The sequence below is a fragment of the Pyrus communis genome, chromosome 14 (assembly GCF_963583255.1).
Source record: "Pyrus communis chromosome 14, drPyrComm1.1, whole genome shotgun sequence".
NCBI lineage: Eukaryota > Viridiplantae > Streptophyta > Magnoliopsida > Rosales > Rosaceae > Pyrus > Pyrus communis.
Genome location: NC_084816.1, coordinates 22,375,042 through 22,402,499, shown reverse-complemented (window position 1 = coordinate 22,402,499; position 27,458 = coordinate 22,375,042). Strand labels below are relative to the sequence as shown.

The 27,458-nt window shown below is 36.8% G+C and overlaps 2 protein-coding genes across 5 annotated transcripts; one reads left to right on the top strand and one right to left on the bottom strand.

Moving 5' to 3' along the window:
* The first annotated feature begins 249 nt into the window (after window positions 1-249).
* On the top strand, window positions 250-3,642 carry LOC137715769 (trifunctional UDP-glucose 4,6-dehydratase/UDP-4-keto-6-deoxy-D-glucose 3,5-epimerase/UDP-4-keto-L-rhamnose-reductase RHM1). 2 transcript variants are annotated; one of them, XM_068455115.1, is made up of 3 exons: window positions 250-420; window positions 1,235-2,810; window positions 2,894-3,642. In XM_068455115.1, the coding sequence occupies exons 2-3, from the start codon at window positions 1,248-1,250 to the stop codon at window positions 3,335-3,337; spliced, it is 2,007 nt and encodes a 668-aa protein (XP_068311216.1). In that variant the 5' UTR covers window positions 250-420; window positions 1,235-1,247; the 3' UTR covers window positions 3,338-3,642. The 2 variants fall into 2 exon arrangements, with proteins under 2 accessions (XP_068311216.1, XP_068311215.1); XM_068455114.1 differs by having other exon boundaries at window positions 251-416.
* A 1,339-nt stretch (window positions 3,643-4,981) lies between these two features.
* Window positions 4,982-18,009, bottom strand: LOC137714962 (alpha,alpha-trehalose-phosphate synthase [UDP-forming] 1-like). 3 transcript variants are annotated; one of them, XM_068454145.1, is made up of 18 exons: window positions 17,827-18,009; window positions 11,621-12,047; window positions 11,358-11,455; window positions 10,851-11,239; window positions 9,917-10,031; window positions 9,637-9,738; window positions 9,211-9,361; window positions 8,978-9,066; window positions 8,543-8,591; window positions 8,234-8,334; window positions 7,740-7,927; window positions 7,241-7,358; window positions 6,555-6,731; window positions 6,356-6,478; window positions 6,182-6,269; window positions 5,896-6,026; window positions 5,699-5,797; window positions 4,982-5,558 (listed from the first exon to the last, which is right to left on the bottom strand). In XM_068454145.1, exons 2-18 carry the CDS (start codon window positions 11,976-11,978, stop codon window positions 5,145-5,147), a joined length of 2,790 nt encoding a protein of 929 aa, XP_068310246.1. In that variant the 5' UTR covers window positions 11,979-12,047; window positions 17,827-18,009; the 3' UTR covers window positions 4,982-5,144. The 3 variants fall into 3 exon arrangements, with proteins under 3 accessions (XP_068310246.1, XP_068310248.1, XP_068310247.1); XM_068454147.1 differs by having other exon boundaries at window positions 5,896-5,936; XM_068454146.1 differs by lacking the exon at window positions 17,827-18,009 and adding an exon at window positions 12,666-12,987.
* Between the last annotated feature and the right edge of the window lie 9,449 nt (window positions 18,010-27,458).

The window sequence follows — 27,458 nt, the reverse complement described above, 5'->3', positions numbered from 1 at the left end:
ATAATGTACGTGTCAAAATCTGATTGGCTTTATTAAGAATTTCACCTGGCAAGGCTACAACTTCAACTGGTCTTGACGTCACCTCATAGAAGATCACAATTTTGATTTGCAAACCAAAATTTGCGCCCAACCTACCCCTACAAAAGAGGCGGGCCCACAAAACGTGCGCCGGTTGTAATTTCCTCAACCAGAAAGGGTATTTTGGTCATTCGGTCTCTTCTACGGCTCCCCTTAACTGTTTCGAAGATTTACAGAGACTCTGCACCTCCATTCTTTCACAAGTCAATCCGTGGCCATTTTTCGCCCTCTAATTTCTCTGTCTGAATTTCTCTCTCTCTCTCTTTTCGTTGGCCTCCTGAGGATTTCTCTCTGAATTTCTCCATCTGGGTTGGTCGATCTTGATCGAAGTCAAGTTTGTAAGTAAGCATATCACTCTGTTTTATGCAATTTTTTGTTACATTTTATGTGGCCAGAGTATTGGATCATAAAAAATAAAAAAAAGTATTGGATCATTGCATTAGTTGTGGTAGTTGTGATTTGGGTACTTTTACATCGTTAGATCTGTGATAAATTTGTAGAGTTTTGAGTGATGGGTATGCTATTAAGCTTTGATTTACTAACATTGCTCTACTTGGTTTGATCTGGGATCTGTGAAATGGGTTCTTATCAATGGGGATCAGATTCTGATCTTTTTGTGTTTAATCCAAATGGGTTGGATGATTTGATGTTATTATGTGTTTCTGAATATGCATGATCTGAAAGTTGATGTATTGGGTCTGTTAAGATGTGATAGGCTTTAGTGAATATTTTTGTTATGTGTTGTGATCTTGCTTCTGTTTGATATCGATTCGGGTATGTTTACTTGCTTGTAGGGGAAGGAAAAACATAAAAGAAAAGTTAATGCTTAGTATATAATGAGGTGGTGGTAACTTTTTATGATACTGATGAGTCATTTCTAAGAAATTGGTTGTATAGGATGTACTTGATTTGGTGATTTTGTGCTTTTAATCAAAAAATTAGAAAGTTCATGTGATTTTGGTTGCTCTGTTTTGTTTCAAACTAAGGGGATCCGCCATTTGAACGATCTGTTTCCTGTTGTTTGCAGTGTCGTGATAGCATCGTTTTACCTAGGGTTAGGGCTTTATCACGACATGGGTTCTCATTGTGGTTATATTTTGGTATGTGTCGTGATAGCTTCTGTTCTCATTGTGGTTTCCTAATGTTTGATCTGTAGAAGTTTCGCCGACATGGGTTCATATACCCCCAAGAACATCCTCATAACCGGGGCTGCTGGCTTTATTGCATCTCATGTTGCCAACCGGCTCATCCGCAGTTACCCTGACTACAACATTGTTGTGCTTGACAAGCTTGACTATTGTTCAAATCTGAAAAACCTTCTTCCCTCGAAGTCATCACCCAATTTCAAGTTTGTTAAGGGGGACATTGGCAGTGCTGACCTTGTCAACTATCTCCTCATCACCGAGTCGATTGATACCATAATGCATTTTGCTGCCCAGACCCATGTCGACAACTCCTTTGGTAACAGCTTTGAGTTCACAAAGAACAACATCTATGGCACCCATGTTCTCCTAGAAGCTTGCAAAGTCACTGGACAAATCAAGAGGTTCATCCATGTCAGCACAGATGAGGTCTATGGTGAGACTGATGAAGATGCTGTTGTGGGAAACCATGAAGCATCTCAACTTCTCCCAACAAATCCATACTCCGCAACAAAAGCGGGAGCAGAAATGCTTGTTATGGCATATGGCAGATCCTATGGATTGCCTGTTATAACGACCCGTGGAAACAATGTCTATGGACCAAATCAATTTCCTGAAAAATTGATTCCGAAGTTTATTCTGTTGGCCATGCAAGGGAAGCCTCTGCCCATTCACGGGGATGGTTCTAACGTGAGAAGCTATCTATATTGCGAGGATGTTGCTGAGGCTTTTGAGCTAATTCTTCACAAAGGAGAGATTGGACATGTGTACAATATTGGAACGAAGAGGGAAAGGAGAGTTATTGATGTGGCCGAAGATATATGCAGACTTTTCTCAATTGACCCAGAGACAAACATCAAGTTTGTTGAAAACAGACCTTTCAATGATCAGAGGTATTTCCTAGATGATGAGAAGCTGAAGATTTTGGGGTGGTCAGAACGAACTCAGTGGCAAGATGGGTTGAAGAAGACTATAGAATGGTACACTCAGAATCCTGATTGGTGGGGTGATGTATCTGGGGCTTTGCTACCTCATCCTCGAATGCTGATGATGCCTGGTGGGATTGAGAGACAATCGGAAGAGTCTGAAGAGGGTAAATCTGAATCTTTTGTCTCAAGTAATCCCCGAATGTTGGTTCCACCTTCCAAAGCTAGTGGCACTCCTCTTAAACCTCCCTATAAGTTCTTGATCTATGGTAGGACTGGCTGGATTGGGGGTGTACTTGGGAAGCTATGTGAAAAACAAGGGATTCCTTATGAATATGGAAAAGGGCGTCTGGAGGATCGCTCATCACTCTTGGCAGATATTCAGAATGTCAAGCCAACCCATGTGTTCAATGCTGCTGGTGTCACTGGTAGACCTAATGTTGATTGGTGTGAATCTCATAAAGCAGAAACAATTCGAGTCAATGTTGCTGGAACCTTGACCTTGGCAGATGTTTGCAGACAGCATGGACTCCTGATGATGAACTTTGCTACTGGGTGTATATTTGAATATGACGCTAAACATCCAGAGGGTTCGGGAATTGGGTTCAAGGAAGAAGACACACCCAATTTCCACGGTTCTTTCTACTCAAAAACCAAGGCCATGGTAAATTTCACTCAGACTTCCTGGTTTTGTTCTCTATTCTTTATTTTTCTCAAGTCTTACGTTTGTTATTTATTTTTAATCAGGTTGAGGAACTCTTGAAAGAATTCGACAATGTCTGCACTCTCAGGGTTCGGATGCCCATCTCATCTGACCTGAACAACCCTCGCAACTTCATCACCAAGATCTCTCGTTATAACAAAGTGGTAAACATTCCTAACAGCATGACCATCTTGGATGAATTACTACCCATTTCTATTGACATGGCGAAGCGGAACTTGAGGGGCATATGGAACTTCACAAACCCTGGCGTTGTGAGCCATAATGAGATCCTGGAGATGTACAAGAAATACATTGACCCAAAGTTTACATGGGCTAACTTCACGCTCGAAGAGCAAGCCAAGGTTATAGTTGCAGCTCGAAGCAACAATGAAATGGACGCGTCCAAGTTGAAGAAGGAGTTCCCCGAGTTGCTACCTATCAAGGAGTCGCTGATTAAGTATGTCTTTGAACCAAACAAGAAGGTGTAAACAAATTTCAGTCATAGAGCGCAGTATAACCTTCGACATCCACATTCGTAGGCGATATGCTTAGATTACCTCCATTTAGTTTGATCAGTATCACTCATTACTCATTCTTACCTTGTCATTGTTTCCTCTATGCCTAGAGGGACCGAGTGTGCTTTCTCTGTTTTCGTCGGTGTATCTTACTTTCCTTGGCGTACCATTTTACAAAAACTTTCGGCGGGTTCGGTTCCCTATGGATATAATTCTGTAAGCTTTTTTGACATTCTGTTCAATGAAGATGGGGAGATGTGGCGGTTACACCATGGTAATTATTCTGTTACACTATTTTGGATGTGGGAAATAAATTTGGAATTTTGACAAAAATCAGAATTTATAGAATTACATGCACCAATTCCCTTATTTGGATTTATAAACATAAAAATTTAGAATTTCGGGTTTAGGGTTTAGGGTTTAGGGTTGGGAAAAAAAATTTGGAATTTGGGACCTCTAATTCCCAAGTTTATACTCTTATGTAAATAGGTGCCATATTTCAATTTCCAGGATTGAGAATTTAAAAATAACAAATTTTGTATTCAAATCCAATTGTTCTTTTAGGTTAACCAAATAAGAAAATTCATAAATTCTAGAAAATAAAATTCCGTCATTTAAAAATTCCTTAGTAAACTTAAATTTATTCATCCAAATAGAGCGTTAGCTTACAATTGTCACATCAGAAAAAAAAATTATATATTGAGTAGTTTAAGAGCTTGGGCACTCTCCTCATACAAGTCGGTTTTAAAGGGCAAGTTTCACTCGTGGGTTCTTAACAATTAGTATCGGAGCCAAATTTCACGACTATGCATAGACTCCGCAGAGTTGGGCCTACTTCCCTTACATGCCGTTTTTCAGGGCAAGTTGTACACTCGAGCTCTGTAACAATTTTTGTTAAGGGAGTGATTTCTGCCTTCAGTTTATACACTCGTTAATTTGTACGTTGATTCTCCTTTGATTTCAAAGTAAAGAGCACATAAAGCCGTCTGCAGCCGTGCACGGTTAAAGAGTGGTGTGCTATGTTTTAGCCCTCCAAAATATATCTTTAGTGTGTTGTCTTGGAGGGATTTTTTTAGCGTGCCCAAAACACGGCTCGGTATAATAGATGCCATTATACAAGTAATTGGATATTTGAAAAAAAAAAAATTTTAACCACTTGTATTATGACACTTGGTGTACCGAACGTATTTCGGGCACACTAAAAAATTTCTTAATCATGGCTCTAATTGTTTATTGGATGTAGAGACAATATAAGAAATAGGAACCTTTCTTACTAAGATATGGGAAGAGATCCTCTTCGGATCTCTCCCTTTAAAGTCATCAAGTGATTTGAACATTTGAAATTTGATCCAACGGCTAAAAACAGAGAAGTTAGTAAAAAATTTTAAAAGTTATAATAATTTTTTACCGTTAGATCAAATTTCAAAAATCTGAATCACTTGATCCTGAGCTTTGAAGAGAGATCTGATCCTAAGCTTTGAAGAGAGATCCGGAGAGGATCTCTTTCCTAAGATATAGCCCCATGTGGGCTCCACAAAAAGTTTGTCGGAGGGTTAAATTTAGCCCACTCGAGAGCAACAAGTCGCAAGCGTTGCTTGCTTACTAGGATATAGACTCTTGTCGAACAGGGATATAGCCCTATGTCTTTAATCGTCAATGTGGTTTGGATGGTTTAAGTACGTAAACTAACAATAATCTAATACTTCAGCTGAAGCATTATAAATATCTACAGTGCAAACAGCTACCAAGTGAAGCTACACTTTCGAGAAATTCGAGAGCATTATATCTCTGAACCGGAAGATGAAGCGCTTGCAGAAGAGGCACCCGCCAATTCCTTCAGAAACGAGACAACATCATCCGAGGACTGAAGTACATACCGAGCATTTGTGCGAGTCCGCCCGACAGAGCAAGAGTAGTAGTTCTCCTTCTTTAGATCAAGTACGTTCCACGAAACCTTTTCTGGAGATGGCCATCGTGGATTCGTGGTGTTGTGATTTGCATTTTTCTTCTCATGGTTTGGTAAAGGCACCCGTTGCGCTTTGCTCTGAGACGATTTTGAGCCGCTTTTGATGGCCGGAGCCTTCAAAGAAGATCGCCTCTCGTTAGGCTTTAGTCCATCAGGTATCTTGGTTCTTGGAAGACCACTCGGATCAGGCGGAAGATCTGGCTCGAAAAAGGTGTACACATCTTCATCCTGTAATGAAAATGAAACAGACGCTTGAATGCCACAAGAATATCATAAATCGATGAAAAAAAGAGGGTTTCTAGTGTTGAACGCGACTCAAATAACTGGGTTGAGAGACGAGAAAACGCATGACTTGCAGAACAAGTTACCTTCCCAAGAAAATGTCCAATACACAGCACATAATCAATGGGGGATGTCATGGATTTACTATGAACTATCTCTCCCAATATACGATCAATTGCTGCACCCTGAATCGGAACAGAAAATCTTCAAAAACGAAAAACAAACAAATCATCTGTTGTATGAAAAATATGTGCAACAGGCAGAAAAGAGTTCATAGATTCACCTTTGTCACACCAACTGCTCGAACCTCAACAGACCGGCTACCTTGAACAACATCAACAGAGGCATTAGAAATTGGGCCAGTCCAGAGATGCTGCAGCATATCTCTGGCTTGAAGTCTTCCAAAATCAACATCTACAATTATGATAAGGTGAAAAAGAAACAGAAACAAAAAGTAGGTATGAGAGTAACCAAAAGTTACACATTCAAAAAACCATCTCCAAGTGAAATCGGGTTCAATGAACCCAATTTCTTTTTCTGGTTAGATGGTTGGAAAAAAAAGCTAGTACCTGCATATTTATAATTCCACACAAGGGAAGTTTGACGACGTTCATAATGTGATCGCGGTGTTCTCTCTTTGAAATACTCAAAAACATGCTGAAACAATAACATCAGCATTGTAAGTATGAAGGAAAGACAATGCAAGTAAAAGGAATATAACTGAATTCAAGGCTCAAGAGCACCTCCACACTGTTGACCCATTCCATATTCACATGTTCAGGCATTGTTGTCATCCAGTCTCCCTTTGTAAGGCGTAAAAACATCCCGTTTTCAGCTGCCAACCACATGTCAAGCTCCCCAAAGTTCTGTAAAAACACCCTAATTAGAAAAGGGATAAGGTAAGGGTAGTAAAGAACTTAGAAGTGGAAATGGATGAATTACATTATCTAAGACTTTTCTCTCACTCCCACTGAGGACCACAATAGTTGTTGTTGGATCATTGCAGAGTGCTGACAAGGTTTCTTTCAATTCAGGATGCAGTTTAAGTTCCATTTCTTTTATTTGATCACCTCGCCTCTCAGGTGTGTCCACTGATTCAGTTAATGTCGCATTGAATCCCTGAGTTCCAATCACCAAAAAATCAGAAGGATGAAAGAAAATGCCAACTAGATGTAAAACCATAAAACCTCATTTTAACTACAATGCCTACACAATCTGGAAAAGTTGTGCGGCTTAAGAAGAGAATTCAGCTCTTTATGGTCATCGAAGAATCAAAAATAGAAGTATAACCCTCAATGAGATAGCTGATAACTTCATGTTTCATGGTATCGAAATTGGTGCGAGTCTTGATGTACTATTATCTACTATAAATGTCAAACACTTCCACTAAATGACCGAAACCTATTATTTGGGGAGTGAGATTTGGTGTGTACATAGAGATTTGGTTACCAATAAGACTATTCTGCAAAACCTAATTATTATGTGCATCAAGCTTCCAATAATTGACCAAGAATACCATGAAAAAATCCATCAAATTTTGAATACCATGCAGATATATGATATGTAAAGAAAGATTCAATAGAGGTACATGGACATTACTTCTTAACTGGGACATTCCTATGACATACCAGTATGATCAATCGATTATTTGCTTGCAAATAACTTTGAATTGCGTCCTTGTTTGCAAGTGGCGGGGGCACCTGTCTGGTCCGTAATTGCGCCGCTACAACAGTATCGTTCAATTCACTGAAAAATAGTAATATGCATGTCAAGTCTCAGTATACAATCCATCTACTACATTTCGAAAGGGTCAAGGTATCAGAAATTGCATATGCAGAAATGTATCCAACTTCCAGTAAAAAAAACATATCCAAATTTTTATCGGTTTTTTCATTGTCCTCAAATGCTTAAACTGATAGGATGTACAACAACAACACCACCTTTTCCCACTAAGTGGGGTCGAAACTGATAGGGTGTAAAGGGAAAAAAAAATTTAACACTCTCAATGTATGCCACTCCCAATCAGTAGGAACCATGTTAAATTATTTTGGTTTACCATCGTCAGACATAGCAAAGAAATAGTTTTGTGCTTCAAGAATTAAACGCATGACACTCAAGCATGCGTACCTTACAAAAGTTTCGGCCCATTCCTGTGCAGTGTGGGCTGTCACGTGCGAAAAATTATGCTTATGTCGCTTCTCTCTTTCTTCAGAGTCCATATTCAATGCCTGAGCAATTGAATTGGCAACTTCTGTGATGTTCCATGGGTTCACTAGAATTGCTCCAGCACCTAAAGACTGTGCGGCACCAGCAAACTACAGAAGGAACAAGAAGTGTCAAAGCAAGAAAAGGCACGAGGTAAAAAGATTACACTCCAGTTTCCATTCCAGCAAATTTATGACACTAGCTTCCACTCGAGTATACAGTTCTAAGACCAAATATTAGATTGTTTTAAATATGATTATGTATGCTTTTTGAAATCAGATAAACTTTTCGTGCATCGGATCCAATCCATGTAACATGACAGCTATAAAGAAAGAAGATATGTTCATCAAATTGGTAGAAATGAGACGTTGAATGTAGATAAAGCATAAGAAAGCATGCAAGTTTCTAGTTATTACCTCACTCAGAATAAGGACCCCTCTCTTTGCATCCTGGCATGCCACAAACTCATAACTGACAAGATTCATTCCGTCCCTCAGGGATGTAACAAGTGCAACATCTGGACAAATTGGAAACGAAAAAAAAAGAGACAGAAGGAGATATCACTAGCTGAAAAAAAAAAAAATATATATATATATATATATATATATATACTTTTTTTTTTTCTTAGATACTAGCTCAAAAGTTATGTCAAAAAATTATTTGCTCGAAAAAAATTATGGGTCAAAAGAAACAGGGAACCAGAGCCAGAGTATGTAGAATAGTACCAGTTACAGCATATAGTGCACACAATGCATGAAAGTCGAGAGAACAATCCTGCAGACAATAAAAAAATTGTTTAGGAAGTATTACATTCAAATCAAATATAGTAGGTCTTGAAACTTGAAATAGATGAAAAAACTACTGAATCATAATGGCGATTAAACTATTACACTGTATCAAATAGTGCTACGCAGGAGAGAGATAATTCCATGACAGATGAACTATAAGTTTTTAACTAACTAATGAACCTTGTTTCATAAATCTAGCATTTCAAATTCAAATTATGCCTGCGAATATGCTATCATCAATTCATACAGAAAGTTAACAAAGACAGACCAATAACATGACATCAACATTCTTCATATTAAATTCCACTGAGTGCCAAATATGCCCTTTCAATAATATATCATGGAATAGTTACTTAGGAAACAAGGACATACCAGGTGATGTATTGGGACAGCGATCAAAGTTCCAAATCTGCCATTAATTCTCCCAACAATTTCATGAACCTGGCTTGTAAGTTTTTGATCTGCAGAAGTGCAAGATATGTAGTTTATACATCATAATAAAGATAAAACAAAGAAATGAAACGAGTATATAGATCCTACCCTATTATACTCGCAAATAAGAGTACAAAAACCAATTGACAAAGCATCTTAAGGAGGGGGCATACACTCTGGAACATCTGTTCTTGTTGGCACTGCAATTTGCAGCAAAACCACTTTCTCACGCCAAGTTGGGTTTTCCTCAAGAAACTTTTCAAACGCTAGTAACTTTTGAGGAATTCCTTTAATCATATCAAGGCGATCAACACCTAGCATTACCTGCAATGTTAAAAAACAGTCATCATAACTAGAGAAAAAAGAGGCATAAATTTGGAAATGTTATTTGTTTTTCCTCACTGAAGACTCTAAACAAAAAAACAACAAAAAGCTTCTAAGGCTTCTATTCCCAAAATCTTTTTCGAAAATGAACTAACTTATGAAGTCCCTTGGAGTAATGATGCCAAAAAATAAAGAAGGTTAACAGAAATAAAGGTCTGTTTGCGTTGCATGACTGATCGTTGCTACTCTCACTGAAACAACAAAAGAATATGTACCTTTCTCCCAGCGAACCGTTCTTTCAATTCCTTAATGTGTTTTTGGATGTCAGGAACCTCAAGTCCACGTATGAAGCGGTCTGAATCTATTCCAATAGGAAACTGAAATTAAAGCACACATAACGTAGCAAGTACAGCTAGAATTAGATTCCAATGCGTGTATATCAGTCAAAATTTTAAACACTAAACTTTGTATAAAAAGATACTAGAAACCTTCAAAGATAAAGTACCCAAAAAAATAAAAAATAAAAAAACAGGTAACAATTAAACAGATACAGACCGCAGCCACTCGAGTAAGCCTCCCTTGATCCTCAACTCCTTCAGGTGTACCCTCTAGTCCAAGAATGCGAGTGCAAGCACTAACAAAGTGCCGTGCATAGTCGTAAGTGTGAAAACTGAAAAACAAGACAAAAGTCACAAAACTTTATAGTCGCTATGCGTATTACATTTTTGTGCAAGAAATCACTTCACACAACATCTCAAAGTAGCAAATAGAACTTCAATGAATTTATAGTTAACTAAAGCAGTCAACACTATTCCCGTCCTAGTAATTGGATACCATATTATCGCCTCCTCATTTTGCTAATTGAAATTGAATCGCGCTTTAATGGTACAGACCCAGTAGATATTCTATTATTTTATAGTTATTCTGGATGATTGTAGCATAATTCAAAAGAGGAACGGAGGCAATGTTCAATGCATAAGATCAACAAAAAGACATCAAAACACGTTATTTCTACATAAATGGGGTTTTCTATTTCTGAAATTTCGGAACCATGTGAAAAACAATAAGCCATATCATGCCTCATGCCAACAAACTAATGCAGTTGAAGATAGCTTGAGCATAAAAGAAAAAAAAATATCACGGCTAGACATAAATATTATGCATCAAGGATGAAAACCAGATAGTGTTAAGAATTTGAGGAATAGAACAAGATGTCATTAGTTTTTGCTGATATTTTTTACGGATGACCTAAATGTCAAGAACAGAGGGTGCTTCTAGCAATTGGTATAGATATTTTAAGGATATGTTTTGGCCTGATATTGCGTGCATATGTCAGTGAAAACATGAAATACTTTCTCAATGGTAGATGCAAGGACAACCAAGCTCGATAGATTCGAAAGATATGCCAAGTCTAGTAACAGCATTTCTCAATTATCCAGTGAAGTAAATTGCAAAGAAAGGTAATTACTGGTGCAGAAGGAATAATTACCCAACTAAATCAGCTGCAAGAACTGCACGTAGTAGTTCTGATCGTGATGGCAATGTCCTATGGATTTCAGAAGAAGGAAAAGGGGTGTGGAGAAACCAACCAACTTTCATTTTACTATCGTAATCCTTCAAGCATTTTGGAAGAAACATAAGATGGTAATCATGGCACCAAACTACGTCACCCTCTTCATAGTGCTCATTAACCACATCAGCAAACATTTGATTTGCCTTCTTATATGCAGCAAACTGTGACTGGAAACTCCGGGTGGTGGCAAGTCGATCTTCTTGTGGAAGTCCAAGGTAATGGAAAAGGGGCCACAAAATATTGTTGCAATAGCCATTGTAATATTGATGAACAATCTCCTCGTCAAGGAAAACTGGAATACATCTCTGCAAGGAACAAAACAACCATTTTAAAATTTCATGAACATTTACACCGAAAGTTGTATACATCATCAATCAGTGAAAATGAGCTGAATCCATGTCTATGAATGACAAAATTTTGAACCTTGTCAGCAAGAGCTCTAGTAAGCGCCTTCTGTCCAATTTCATCCGGCACATTTACCCCGGCCCAACCAATCCACCTTGCCTCAAACTCCTTTACACCTTTGGAAAAAAATCATCCAGTACAAATTAGGTTCATAATCTTAAAATGAAAAGGATGTCAACACAACTAAAAATCTTGTCCCCTGTATTAAAATGATACACACAGGAACAGACACTTCGAAAAAGGATTATCAGTATTTAAAGAAGAGTTAAAACACCACATACCCAAAAGTGCACTGACCAGACCCCCTGCACTCATCTCCAGAGACCATGAATCTTCACCTCTTCTAATTGCAGAGACAGGTAACCTGTTCGCCACAACCAACAGTCGTTGTCTGCTAGGCCTCCCGTCTTGGTTTTCGTATCCCTCATTAAGCGCCCTTGCAGCTGCAGCCCCTTCCAATAATCGTTCAACATGGGCAGCATTTGAGTTTTCATCTTCTCTTAACTGCAACTCAGGTTCAAATGTTTCATTCAAGTTCAAGGCCTTGCTATTTTTCCTTAGCTCCCTTTCTCTCAAGAGCCGTTCAACTCGAGTTGGTGGGATGTGGGCTGAATTACCGTTGTACTTGTTCCCAGGCATATGCTCTCTCTAGTAATGAACCCTGCCTTCTAACTTTACTAACACAAGCGATTTTTGAACAACTGTGTCCTACATTTCGTTTAAAGCAAACTAAGTCATCAAACATCACCAAGAACAAAAATCTTGTCAATTTTGGATGCCAAGAGCAAAATGCATAACACACTTGGTCAGAATAACATAAGAACATCTCTACAGCAGTTCATGATAATCTTGTCACAGAAACAAAAATGACAAGCAGGTCTACAGAAAAATTTAATAAAAATCATCCCAAGAACATGATCCGCAGTAAGAAAAATGGGGTCGACCGTTATCTTCTGGTTTTTTAAAGTAGCAATTTAAAAACTCACATTCATAAAATCAACAGGAAAAAGGTTAAAATCATAAAGGCAAAAGAGTAAAAAATAACAGTAACAGGGATGACAGAGAGAACAAAGCCCACGGCTCAGCTAGTGACGGAGTTCTCTGGTTTTCTCAGCCAAAAATTATGAACATCATTCAAATGAAACAACAGACACCGAAATACGAACATACTGAAACCTTCAGTTTGCTGTAACTGAGAAAGCAATATCATATACTGTTTCTGTTGGCATATTTAATTCTGTCCAAAGAGTTCAAAAGCAGCACAAACAAAACAAGAAGACAAGCAAATAAAAAAACCCAATTCTTGAATTCTCTCTAGAAACCCACCTGTGACTTTGAGTTTTAATCAAATATGCCTTTGGAGATGGATGTCAACTATAACACAGTCACTGGTTTAGAGAGAGAGAGAGAGAGAGAGAGAGAGAGAGAGAGAGAGAGAGAGAGAGAGAGAGAAAGAGAGAGAGGTGCTAATCTCCAAAATCTGAAAACGTAGTGAGAGAAAAAACGAAAGGAGCAACAAAATCCTCGTGTAAGCTTTTAAGGTACAGAATCCTTACAGCCATGCAGGAGATATCAATGATTATGTTGTAAACAGAAATATTTATACCCGAAAGGAAAGAAAAAGAGATACTTTGCTTAGTTCAGTGGTTTATACAAATGGCATAAATGCTCTGCTATGTTAGCAACTAAATTAATTAAGGGCAGTAATTGTTTCTGTTGTGTAATTTCCATCTTTCTCTGTCAATATCTAATCTACTTGTTATATTTGCACTTTTCTATATATAATCCACTGCTGTATGTGTAAGTTTGTAAATATAGAAGTATACAAATATCTACCAAGTTTAATGGAATAAAATGATCAAGATTTACGTTATAGTTAACTCGTAATCAAAGATAATCTCAATTTTTTTTTTATTCTTCTAGGTTAGAAGATGTGGTTACGAAACAAAGGATCAAGGCAAAAGAGTAGAGGAAGATATAGATAGGCTTTGACTTAGACTTTGAGTATTTGGAGTTAACGGAAGGCATGACGCAAAACCGCGTTTTAGAAATAAATACAGCTGACCCTAATTAGTGGAGGAACACTTCATTGTTGTTGTTGATGACTGAAATATGAAGACAAATTCTGCCGCTTATGTAAATTCTACATATTTTTAGTAAAAACATTTATGTGTTAATTGTCCTTTTTCTGTTGGAAGACCTTTGGAAAATTAGTGTACAAATTTAAGTGAACCTATACATACATATACTGGAAAGAAACAACTCTCTTATCTTCTCACTCGATATCAATCTCATCCAGAACAAAAATTTGATAACAACCAAAAACAACTGGAACTCACTCCATTGTATTTCCTTTTTCTTTTTCTTTTTCTTTTTCTTTTTTGTTACATCACTTTCCACTTTTTGCGCCTGAATTTTTTTCTGTGGTTTTATTTTATTTTTAACAAATTAAATTAGCACAACCACACAACACGCATTTTAAAAATTTACAGAATAAGTTCCAACTTAATCTCAAACAAAAGATGGTACTTCGAATAAAATAAATATACGATATATTCTCATATTTTTAAATTATATAAATTTAATTCTCCTAAATTTCACTAATTAATTGTACTAAAATTTTTTTTACTAATTAATTCTCTCGTCCTCATGAAGTTCAAAATTTTTGGGACCTACACATTACCAATGGCAAAATAACATAATGGGTTCTTCTCTAACACAAGTCACATTAATCCAAGGTTCAACCAAAAGTCGAACTCAAATAATAATAAAGAAATAAAACTGTTAGTTATTAAGAGGAAGAAGGATCAATAAAAATTAAACCTGCACTAAAGTACATATGCATGTTTAATTTTCGTCATTGCACTAACATTAATATTTTAAAATTGTGATAGTTTGTTTAGTTCGTCTCGTCCAAGTCTCAAGGAACTAAGGAAGTAATCATACATCAAATGATTATTAACCTACTTTATTAGAAATAACAACAAAAGTTGACAAGAGTGACAAAGCACATCAATCAAACTGTTGCTACTTGATAGCGACATGACCAACACCCTAGAATACTGGACGATGCACATTTGGGCCTTACAAAATGTTAGTGCTGTCGCATGTTGATGCGTAGCTGATTTCTGGCCGATGATCCATGCAAATTAAGCACATCACTAAAATGTCCTTGCAGCGAAATGGCCAATTTTCAAAAATATTGGACCACATAGTTGAGCTTCAGAAAATGTTAGGAGCAATCACTCGTAGACGCATAGTTGATGTACATCACTAAAAAGTTGCTATAAGGACATGACATGCGTCATAGAATAGAGGACGACTCACGCTTGGGCTTAAAAAAATGTAAGGGCAATTGTGCGTGGTTACATGGTTGATTTCTAGCCGATGATATGTGCAAACAACACCGTTAGACTGTTACTTTCGCAACATGACTCATGTCCTAGCATACTGAATGACAAACATTTTGACTTCGAAAAAAAAAATGTTTGGAGCGGTTGTGCCTGGACATGTGAGATAATAAAGGAATACAAAATTCTTTCTAAAATATAAGGACCTCCTCCAATTTTATTTTGTAGCGATTTTGATCCTATCTATAAATTGACTACGATTTTGAAAGATTACCCACAAGTTTGACGAAAACAAGAATTTTGACTCAAGTGTTAACTGCTAATTGGTGGAATTTCCATCACTACATATTATGACCCACAAAACATTCCATCGATCTGACTAGGTTGTTTGGCATGTGGGTAACTCTCGATGCATAATTAAGTTTGAACTTTGAATAAATGGTCAAACAAATAATTCTCCCTACACATGGACAGGCAATTTTTAGTCGGGAAATGATTCCTTCACGTCTCTCTTTCTACTTTTACACACTCAGTTTAAAACCGTTCATTTGATTTACTTCATTCAAAGATAAGAAATAAACAAAAGTGTGCGGTAGGAGATAAACAGTGTGTGAAAATCATTTTCTACTAAGAAATTAGTAAAGTAGAGAAGCCAGAACATGCTAACATGTTATTTATTCATTTGATTCGTAGATTATAAAGGCAAAAGGTACATGGCTGCGCATAAAGTTGAAGGACAGAATTGAGGGCGAAGACTTAAAACACTAATTAAGCACACATTTATGTGGAAATTCTTAACAAGGACATCATTTTAATCAACAACATGTCAGACTTTGACTAAATAGGATGAAAATATAAAGCAGCGACAATGCCTAGGACCACAAGTTGTATTTACTAAACCAAAAAAAAGCACCAAACACTTTAGTATTCAAGTACAATGATCTGTTAAGCATTTTAATTAGGGACAGTAAGCACACCCTTAACTGGAGCAGAATTAACGCTAAGTCTAAAAACAAAAGCTACATCAAGACGCCACCCAGGTCAAAATGAGTAGAGGAAGATCTATGAAGACTTTGAAAGAGATTTTAAGAAAACATATAGAGTACTTGGAGTTAACGGATAACTTGATGCAAAACCGAGCGCAGTGGCATTCTACAATTCATACAGCCGACCTCACTAAATGGGTTCAAGCTTGGTTATTGTTGTAATAACTTGTATCGTAAAATAAGAAGCTCTCTATAGCTGAGAAGCGACCATTGGACCTTAAGCAACCAGAAAAACTTGTACATTTCAACAATGGTTGCAAAAGAGAAAAATTTAGATTTATCTAGCAATCAAAGTGAAAAATTCAGATTTATCTAGCAATCAAAGTGGCATATAACAATTAGGTAAATAAGAACATATAAACAGCAGGCACTGGAAATCTGAGAGAGAAAAAACCGTAACATTCATTGACTTGTTGAAAAAAGGAGAAAGAAAACCTTTTGGCTTGGAAAAAAAAAATATGCCACTGGACTTTTTTAAGTATCTTCTTCACGGAGTATCTTTTGAATGATGATAAAGATTTGCTGGTCCTCCCTCTCTGGCTTTTTCTTATCGAAAAACAAAAGAAAAAGGAAAAGGGGGTGACAAAGAATCACAAACATGTGATTAAATGGAAGGAATAGGCCAACGAAGTTTCAAGGAGGTCATATGATGTGCATGCAACGCTCAGTGCGTTGTTTTCTTCCCTGCTACAGCAAGCCAAGTGGAAGAGGGCAAGTTATATGACACCCGGATATACCACTACATGGCGTCTTGTGCCAATAGAATGAGAACATGTGGATAAAAATTTACACATAAAATATGGACATATGGACGCCATCGTAACAGTGTACTGTTCCATACAAGTCCTTATCCAAGCGGCGTTGGTATTATTGTTTTCCTGTGCTGTGCTTAAATCAGATAAGGGGAGGGATCCTTTTACTTTCTACGGTGCAAAGCTCGTGAAAAAACTCACCTAATCAGAGAATTTGCAGCGCAAAATTTAAATTTATCACACATGCAAACCAAACTTTGGCACCCAGATTTCGGTGGGTCCCATTTTGATAAATATCCTGAGCTTTGGACCAAATTAACCATCCAATCAAGCTAGCAAACTTATTTTGGTTTTGGAGACGGTAAAAAAGATTCACATCATGGTGGAATTTCGGTGGATTCTCGGTGGAATCTCATCAAGGGCTGTAAAAAGGTTGAAACTCTAACAGACAAACTTTTATCGCCTAGTCAGCTACACAAGTGTCTCTTCTGTATTCAAGTTCGAATCACTAGTCGTGTTTAAATTAGTTTACAGTATCGACGTTTTCTAGCAGATATTTTCTAGCAGACCGTCATATTAAAACATCGAACGACAGAACACTTAATCAAGAACTTGATTAGTGCTAGAGTGATTATTTGTTATGAACTTAGAAGGCATGACGCCGAAAGAAAATCCAATCTGGTTCTGCATTAAATGGTACTTTTCGACACAAGGCGTAAAAATTGTTTTTTGATAACAGTACTGGAAGGAATATGAGTGACTAGAAGAGCTAAAGGCTAAAGCAAATGAAGTTAGTAAGAACTCCTGCCATGGTTGAGGTGGACAGATCACTACCAGCTGTTTACTAACTTCCCTAACACAGTTGTAACTGATCTAACTAAGCCTGCAAGTTGTTGCATTTTTGTAACAGAAAATTCTCCCCAAAAATTTTCTCGGCCTTTCTCATATTTTCTTTGATTTTCCTACACATTTCCCCTATCTTTTTGAATGCTCAGCATTTCACAGTCATATCAAGAAAACAAATACAAACAAATACACACACACACACACACACACACACACACACACACGAATATTTGATGGACTATTTCGGAGGTCTGCAAGATTTATTGGCAAATTAAATGGAATTGCTACTAAAATCTATTACTTTTCCTAAATTGATTCGCAATAAATTGAAATTAATATAATATTCTGATTTCTTGAAACTTAATTCACAAGAATCAATACAACTACGACAGAAGTCGGATTCGATGAACAACCCGAGATTAAAAGCAATTGCAAACACTGGATCAAGCAAAAAGAAAGATAATTTGCATTCAGAGAGAGAGAGAGCGCTAACCGATTCGTTCGAAAATCGACTGGAGCTTCCGATGAACACTGAGAGGTCCTCGTCGTCCGATTGCGAGAGAGAGAGAGAGAGAGATGGAATGTGTTATGGAGAAGTGAGAGAAGGGAAATGCAGCTGGAGGGAATATCTGGGAAGAAATGCCAGCGAGAGAGAGGAGAGAGAGTAATTGGGAGACAGTGGTAGTGTCGTCAGAAAGGCATTTATGGCGGGAGAGAGAGAGAGAGAGAGAGAGAGATAGAGAGGAGGAGGAGGAGGGCTACCAATCATTTGGAGGGAATTTGTTCCCCTTTTGTTTATTTTTGAATTTTTTTTTCTTTTTGGATGGAGAGAAGGAAAAATAATAATAATGTTAAGAATATCAAAATTTAAATCAAATTTACAAACCAAATTATATGTCATCCATAAAAAAAACATGTTAGTCAACACTTAGTAATAATTAAATCATCAATATTCACATTATTTAGTTTAGAAATTTAATTTTCCTAGTACTACTGGAAAAAAAAAAAGAAAAAAAGAGAGGCTATGTTGTTTTCTTTTATGGTTGGATTATGATAGTGCACGAACAAATTCTAGAGCAAGAAAAAGTAAAATATTTCGAATGGATAAGAAAAGAAGCTTGCATGCATAGAAAATTGTTTGCGAATATAAATATGATTTTGTACTAAATTGAATTTAAGGGTGCAAGTTGAACATGAAATGTTAATTTTGATTAAAATTCCCTAACGATGGCACACCTTAATCAAATTCAACATTTTGAAAATTCAAACTCTAAAAGTTTTGAAAAAAAAATTTGGATCGAATTTTTAATGTATTTAGAAAATAAAAAAAATCAGCTCCTCCAAGCTCCTCCAATATCTCTTGTATAAAACAAGTTTGGAATTTCGAAACATGTTGGTGTTTCAAGCATCTTTATGGTGAAATAAATAGGATGTGGAAATTAGTATTAGTTTTTTTTTTTTAACAAATGATATTATCTACGCTAAAAAGGAGGGGTGAACTTCAATGAGCTAGCAATAATGTAGTTCAAATTCACCTTTGGCGATAATCGAACCTAAAATCTCTCATTTACAAGTGAAGAAGAATATCACTGGACCTAGTACTAAGCGGCGAGAATTAGTATAGTTAGCTTGCAGTACAATGTCTTCTTCTTGAGAAATGCTAAGGAGACTATCTATGGGCTCTATGTCACTTCATATTTTTGGCACAATTCTCATGTCAACATTATAAAACATTATACTAAAAATATGAGGTGATAGAGAATTCATAAAAAGTCACACTTTTAAAAATCTCCTTAGCATTTCTCCTTCTTTATCCATCTCTCTCCCCCGCGCCAATTATCCCAATTATCGTGGTTAATTTTTGTTTGTGGAAACTTTTAGGTCGAAATTTGGACTCAAACCACAAGGGATGAAATTAGTCTAAATGGTTGGGCATTCTCACGGCTCAACCAACCAACAGCCGACCTACCCATAATAAGCTAGGTTGGGTTTTGTGTTGAGAATTTGATTTTCGGGTCATACATTGTGGTCTCTCCAACATGGGATCCCACCACCTTCCACTAAATTTACAACTTGGCTCTTTCATTCTAAAATCACCTACAATCTCGCATTAGAATGCTATATCCCTCTTTGTGTTCCCGTGGTCCATGTCCGACGTAGTTACCCACAAACCATGAAACCACCGCGACAGATCGTGCAACCCCCTGAACCGCCCAACCCGCTGCATATTCACAAGTTGAACGGATTGATCTTTCTTGTCTATCAGCTGACAACGGTTCAAAGAAACTAGAACCCGAACACCTCGGATTGGCCAACGAGTAAAGGACCAACCCGCACCGTTCCAACCGATTTAGACATTTGTTAGGGGGATGTAGAACTTTTCAAATAAAAACGGCTAGAATAGTGGAATTTCAAAGGCATGGGTCAAAACTTTTTCACTTAGGTCATTTGCAATATATCTCAAAACAAGGTGGCGCACAATTAATGGACCAATCCGGATACGGGGTTATATCTACCTCAATGTCCTTGATGATTTTTTTGGTATTTTTTGATGTCAAATTAAGTCCTTCAACACACGTAGCTTTCAATATAAAAAGACACGTAGCCTGTATTGAGCCATACAACACCAGCATTCATCGGTATTGCACTACCTTGTTCTAGAGAAAATTTGAGATAACCAAACGAAATGGTTCTTCCAAAATTAGCCAAAGAATCAGCTATAAAGTTGGCTTCACGGTGCATTTTCCAAAGAATCAGCTACAAAGTTGGCGTCATGGTGCACTAAGTGTAGTGGGGGCTTCGGAGGAGAGCGAAATGTGTAATCTTACATGGCCCCAAATAAGGCCTTCAAAACTTTTTGCCACTTATATATTACAAAAAATTACTTTTATTAGCACTTTAAAATCTCATTATACACTACGGTCTAGCGGTATTCATTTTCATTTGTAAGTAAGAGGTTTTAGGTTCAATTTTTTATAAATGCAAGTTTGAACCACATTATGCTAGCCCATGTGAGACTAAGATCACCCCCTTCCCCTTGTTGTAAATAATATCGTTTTTTTTTTTTTTTTTTAAATATCATTATGCACTCCTTATAAGTGTAATTTTTTTTATATATAAAAATTTGGAGTGCACGAAACAATTTTTTTTTTTTTTTCAATTTTATTATTCAATAATGCTATATATTCAAATGAAATTTTTAACTTAGAGTTTATATGAAATCTTTTTTCTTGTTTGGTTGTTTAAAATTGAATTACTTTTGATTATTTAGTGAATGTTATGTTTGTAGCTCTTTTTATTTATTATTTAATGGCATTTGTAAAAGTTATAATCACTGAGTCATAAAATTTATTTTGATTTAAGTTATTGCCTTTTAGAATTAATACATTGTCCTACTTAAAAAAAAAAAATTTAATGAAGGACACTTGTGTAAATTTCACATATGACTCTCGAACTCTTAAAGACGGCCCTAACTAAGTGTAGTCACTATATATTGGACATGTTGTACGTGACATGCTATCAGCATTCAATCACAATTTGCCACTTTTCTACAAATATTACTAGAGTGCATTAAGGTCTTGTGGTAACATTGAGGAGGATCGACAAACAAATAGTTATGGTCTGGTCGGGAGAAGTAAAAGTAAGATTAATAAATAATAGGTCCCTTCTCTCTTTTTTTTTTTTTGCCCTGAACAACATAAAAAAACAGATTTATTATTTATATATTCTGTCGAATATTGTCTGCTGGCTCGGATCTATATTGATTCTTCAGCAAGACAAACATGGTGACGACAGCATCATAATCTTTGGGTTTATGCCTTCATATCTCAAACCTTTGTTAACTTGGCTTTCACGTGAGCTTACACATTTCTTATTGGACCTACTTTGCTTCTGTTTTCTTTCCTTCATGCTTTTACAAAAAGCAGTTTTTTTTAAGACACTTTTACAAAAAGCATTTGTCAATGCACTTTGATGAGCCCTTGGCCGCCACTTCACAAACTTTCGGAAAATTAGATTCCAAGTATTCGTTATGAAAAAGAAAGCTTAGTATAAATCAACTTTTATTAGTGTGCTCTTAATTAATTTATTAATTACTATAGTGTTGGTCTTATAGTATTAGGAAAATTTTGGAGGTCACTTTTAGTTTGTCTCGAAATTGCTAAATCCTTTTGTTCTAATGGAAGGTCATAATAAAACCAGCAAAACCATCCATCGGAAAAAGAGAAGGGGTGTGCTATCCATACATCCCATTTTACTTCTCACACATCCATTGATAATTTATGTCCGTTGATCTTCTTCAATTCATCCGATCCGACGACTGAAAATTAAAAAGGTGTGTGAGAAGTAAAATGAGGTGTGTGGATATCACACCCCAAAGATAAATGCTAAAGGAGACTCTCTATAAATTCTTTATCACTTTATGTTTTTAGCAAAATTTGCGTGTCAACATTAACATGTGGTGTTGTACATCCATATACAAACTACTAATTAATTGTTGGAAAATACACTCGCTCACTCTTTTTGGGTTTTTGGGACTAATATTTTTTTCCGACCCCTTCTTCAGTTTTTATTTTATTTTATGAAGGAAAGTCTATTTACAAATATATCGTGATAACACGACATCACATTTACGATAAAGTAGTGTAACTATAACATGATACAATTAGTCATAGCTAGATATCAAATTGATATGCATATATATAATATTATAGCATGCGTAAGCGAGTCAAATCTGAAACTTCTTATGATCAAATGAAGACGACTATATATACCAAAAGACTGAATACTAGTTAGTTAATGAGAGAAAAAGAAAATTATAAATTAAGAGAGGGTGTAATTAGCTAGTTAGTTTAATTTAGGAGCTAGAAAGTAAAGGAAGACAGAGTTGGTGCAATATGATCTAAGATCTTTGAGCTTTTTCGGATTCCCTTTGTCGTATGAGAGAAAGCATGCAATTGATGAAGACATTTACCTATATACTTCTTGTGGCCATATTATAACGCGATCATGCAAAGTGTCTTTTTTCTTGTTTTCCACAGATAAAAAAATGCCATCTTATCATTAGTACCTAAAAAGATTCTTAGATATTGACCTTGAAGCACTATAAAACATGGTTTTCTAATTGATTAAAAATATTTAAACAGGGGGAAAGCATAAATACTGGACTATATTTAGTGGTGAAGGACTCTCCATGAAAAGAATCAGGAATAAAAATACCATCTACTCGACCATAAGGCATAAGTATGTGACTTTTCTTTTGTTAATAAAAGACTTACTTTTAACTACGCTTCATGGAATTTGATTCTGATCTCATTTTGTCCCATATAATTCAAATGTCATCATTTTACTTATTAAAACTCAAAACTTGTTTAACTTTGACTTGTGTGCTTTCTTTTCTCCCTGAAACTAAAAAGTCACCCCTGAAACATACGTGGAATCAACCACCAAATAAGACTATGCAACATGTGCCAATGAATTTAATTATAAATCTCTATTATGTATTAACTTTCAACAATCATAAAGTATTAATAATTTGAAGGATAAAATTAAGAATTGGATTTTGTTGGGTTGCTATGCTTGAGTTGCAAAGATGAAGGAAAAAAAAATTGATTAGCATGGTGCACCCGAATCAAACGCGCATGACGAAATTAGAGATTAAGGCAACATGGAGCGATAGTTAGTTTTATCAAGTAAAATGACGACTTTTGTGTTTTAAGGGTCAAAATGGGATCAAAATTGAGTTCCATATATAAAGTGGAGCAAATTTTGAGATTTAGGAGTAAGGAGACGATTTTTATTTTACAGAAAACAAAATGAGATTAAAATTGAATTGCAGAAGCGTAACTATAAATAAGCTTTAATAAAAAAGAAAGTTTACTACAATATTTTAAAGGAATACAGATCTTATCAGGGCCCTTCTAGTCGTATTCTATTATTCCATTGATGCATGGTACAAAAAAATTATGTCAAATTTATATATCCATGTTGTATGTCTGCCACATTTCATCATATATCTGCTTGCAATAGAGGATGGATGAGGGCATGCTTCAACACAAAATACATCTCTTCCTCAAGCCTAAAGCCTCTCTAGCGAATCTATGAGCAACAACGTTGCTATCTATAGGCATGTAAAACAAGGACTAAATAAAGGGAGGAGCTAATCATTTCATTACTAGAGAAACAATAAGCACATTATTAGCTAGCTAGGATGGGAGACAGCCACTCAGGCACCCTTCCATCCTAACAAGATTCGAAATTGGCATGATTTCATGAACAAGGTTAAGATTGGCCGACACATTCACATTTAAATGTCAAGTAGTGAAAGAAGTTGAGATTTTATTGCAATATTATTGACAATGGAGAAAACAATAATTTATGGTACTTCAGAGAGTGTAGGATACTTTGGATTTTTTGAACCGTTAAATCTTGCTGTTTGTTTGAATAAAGATCTAACAGTTAAAAAATTCGGAATCTGAGCACCATAAAAAATTTCCAGAGTGGCTCTTGGAGGGTTTCTCAACTTTCTGTTTTGATGCATTTCTTAAAAGGGTTTTTATCATAAATGGTCTCTGAAATTGATCATCACCATCAAGATGGTCCCTAAAATTAAAAATCAATAAACGTAGTTCCTGAAAATAGACATTGCAAATCAATGTGGTTCATTAAAAATTCCGTTAAGTGTGGCACATAAATGAGCCTCACAAGATTTACTGGTTCTTATCACAAATGGTCCCTAAAATTTACCCACACCATCAAAATGGTCCCTGAAATTGACCCACACCATTAAGATGGTCCCTGAAATTGAAAAATGATCAATGTAGTCCTTGAAAATAGGTGTCGCAAATCAATATGATCATTCTGCTATAATTCTGTAAAAAAAATTTGTTATGTACTGATGTGAGTTTAATAATTAATTTAAAAGTTGTCTAAATACCTTTTTGCACAATGATTTTTTTTCTTCTTCTTATAGGAGGGCCTACTCCGAAGAGAGATCCCTTCCATAAATTCTCAAAGGCACACGGCTTAACCAAGGCCTAAGAGGCGATATGAAAATAGTTTTCAACCAACAATAGATGCACCTCGATTATAACCTCATTATCCCAGGGCAGACCTCGCCGTTCTTTGCATTACCAGACCACCAGGGAATCGCCGAACAAGCTATCCAAGATTGAGGTTGTGTGGATGTTGATCGCCTAAATGTTAATGGTGATGGCTCATAAGTCGTTGCCAATCAGCCAAGCCGTCACCAAATGTGACCTCGATCTAGGTTTAATTTGGTGAAAGGTGTTGAATGTGTAAAGATGGGTGTATTGAGATATATTTTTTTTTTTTAAGAAAATAGAGAGTGAAGGAGGTAGAGAAAGTTGGATTGGGTTTGGAGGTGATTGCAAGACTGGGTTTTTGGGTTGACAATTTTTTTATTAACTATTAAATTATTAAGCCTATTTGTAATTTTTTAAATTTAATTAGACTTGTGTGATCCATTTATGTGTTACATCAACACATAACAAATTTTTTGACAGAATTGTGGCGGAAGGACTTCATTGATTTGAGACTTTAGTTGCGGAACTACATTGATCAATCTTCAATTTCAGGGATCATTTTGATGTCGCTGGTCAATTTCAAGAATTATTTGTGAGAAAAAATGACTTATGGGGCCCATTTATGTGCCTCATAAGTACTTAACAAAATTTTTAACAGAATTGTGACAGAAGGATCACATTAATTTGTGACATCTATTTTCAGAGACTATATTGATTGATTTTCAATTTCAAGGATCATCTTGATGGTGATGGTCAATTTTAAAGACAATTTGTGATAAAAATCCGTCTTAAAATCCTCACAAATCGGTTGTGTTTGACAGCTTGCAAATTATATGAACCACAATGAATTGTTGGCCATGATACCATAGGATGAATTAGATATCTGATGTCAATTATGTAAATATTCTGCAGTAATGCTTTTGTTTTATCGTAGAAAAAGTTGCAACTATATAGAGATGTGTTCAAATTCCCTAATACTAATTTTAACCACAACATAAATGAATCATACCATAAGATGTTGCCAAAATCAGAAATTAGGGTGACAAATGTGTTTAGGCACGGGGAGGTGCCTAATATTTCATCTTGGACACCAAATTCCGTTCATAATTTCAACACCATTTTCAAAAGGAAATTTTTAATCGAGAATTTTTGCTTATGCGTGGGACTGTACGCAGAATTTCATTTTGGGTTTCCGTACCGCCACTTTCGCTCGAAATTGTTCTGTTGGAACTACTAGTTTTAGGGGCGTCAAAGTTCCGTTCTGGAAGCCCTTCGTGCCACGGCTATTGGATTAGACTTATGGTGTTCATCATGAAGGCTTGGGTTTTGAGAGAAATCTTTGGGAGTATGTTATCTCATGTTTTTGTGTTAATGGTCTGAAGATCCCGTGGATTTGCAATTCTGGTGACGTTTTGGCGATCTTGGTGGTGGTTGGGCTGGCTACAGTGGCAGCAGACGTTTATCAAGCATAGCTGCTTTTAATATTTTGTGTGTACGATTTTGTATGGACTTTGGGGTGTCTTTGTGAACCTCTTTTTGAGTTGGGTTGTATGTTATCTCCTTTACATCTAATCTGATGAAAATTATTTGAAAAAAACAAGAAGAAAAAAAAAAGAACAGGATGACAAATTGTGTAGGATGTCTGGTGGCAATTGGGCGAAATGCACCAAGGAATCAATTCATTGTGGTAACAACTTAATTAATATTGCTTAGGCTTGGGCCGGCGGCAGCCTCTGCTCCCTCCTCTGCAAAAGCCTCCATAAACCCTAGCAAACCTTCAACTGCGGGTCCCTGCTTAGACTTGGGCTGGCAGCAGCCCCTCCTTCCTCCTTCTAGCACTCCCCTCTTCCTAGTTTCTCCATCCTTTGCTTCTTACTCCCTATCCCCTTGCTGCGACCCATACATCTTTCCTTTCATTCTGCAACCCCGACCTCTTCCCCTCGCTGCCCTCTTTTCTTTCTTTCTCTGTTCATGGGTCTGCCCAACACCTTCTTTCCACACTCTTCTATGCGCAACCTGGTTTTCATGGCTTTGTTGAGAGCATCGACCCACTTCCCCTATTTATTGCCGTACAAGGCTCCTGTTTGGGGCCTAGATATGCAGTTGTGGGTGGGTCTTTGGGTTGTTTTGTGGGTATTTAACTTGCCTTCATCGGTTTTTGCCCTTCTTGCTTGGTTGGTGGCGGTCATGCCTACCAGGGGTTTTCGTTTACTCGGACTTGTATAGCTTCTGTTTCCTCGGTGGGGTTGCACATGGAGCGTTTCTGGCAGCGGTTTCTTGGGCACCCACAGTGATGGTGTGCATATTTGCCTGTAGATCTTTCTCTCGGTTGTTTGGACTTTCCGATGCCTTTGCCCTTAGTACTATTGTTTGGTCCTCTGTGGGTTTGTGGTGGTGGTGGGGATGGCGGCACTGTGTTGTGGGTGGTTTTGGCTTAGTAACCCCTCTACCATCCATGTTGTGCCACTATTTCTTGCCACAATTACGACCAACACCGGTTGGAGGAATGTCTGGCAGCTCTTGGTGCTATCATGTTTTATGCAAGTGTTTGGATGTTGGTGGCGTTCCGACGACTATGGTGGCTCTAGCTGGATCCCCTTCCGCCCCACCCTTCTAAGTGTGTCCTGGCTACAGCTAGCCTTACTTTGCTTCCGACATTCTTCACGTGCCTTTGACTCTGCTACCCATGCCTACTGCCAAGTTGTAGCAGTATCTCCATTGTGGACACGTCACCTTGTTCTTTGGTTTTTTGTACTTTAGTTTAGTTTTTTATGCCTGGTCTGTGTTACTTCGGCAAGTGTTTCGTGTCGCTTTTTGCGAATTTTGTAATCTCGCGTGGGCTTTGGTGAGGATTCAATGTTTGGTATGTCATTCTATGGGACGTATTAAACTTGGGATTCCTCGTTGTAGTGGTATGATGTGTGTGATGGCCGTATAGGGGTTTTTAAATTATTTGTATTTTGTGCTTATTCCCTCCAGATCAAGAAATTGATCACTGGAGCATATGTACCCATCTGACATCCTTGTAAGTGGTTCATTATGGTAACGAAATTATGTTGTCTCCTTGAAAAAAAAAAAAAAC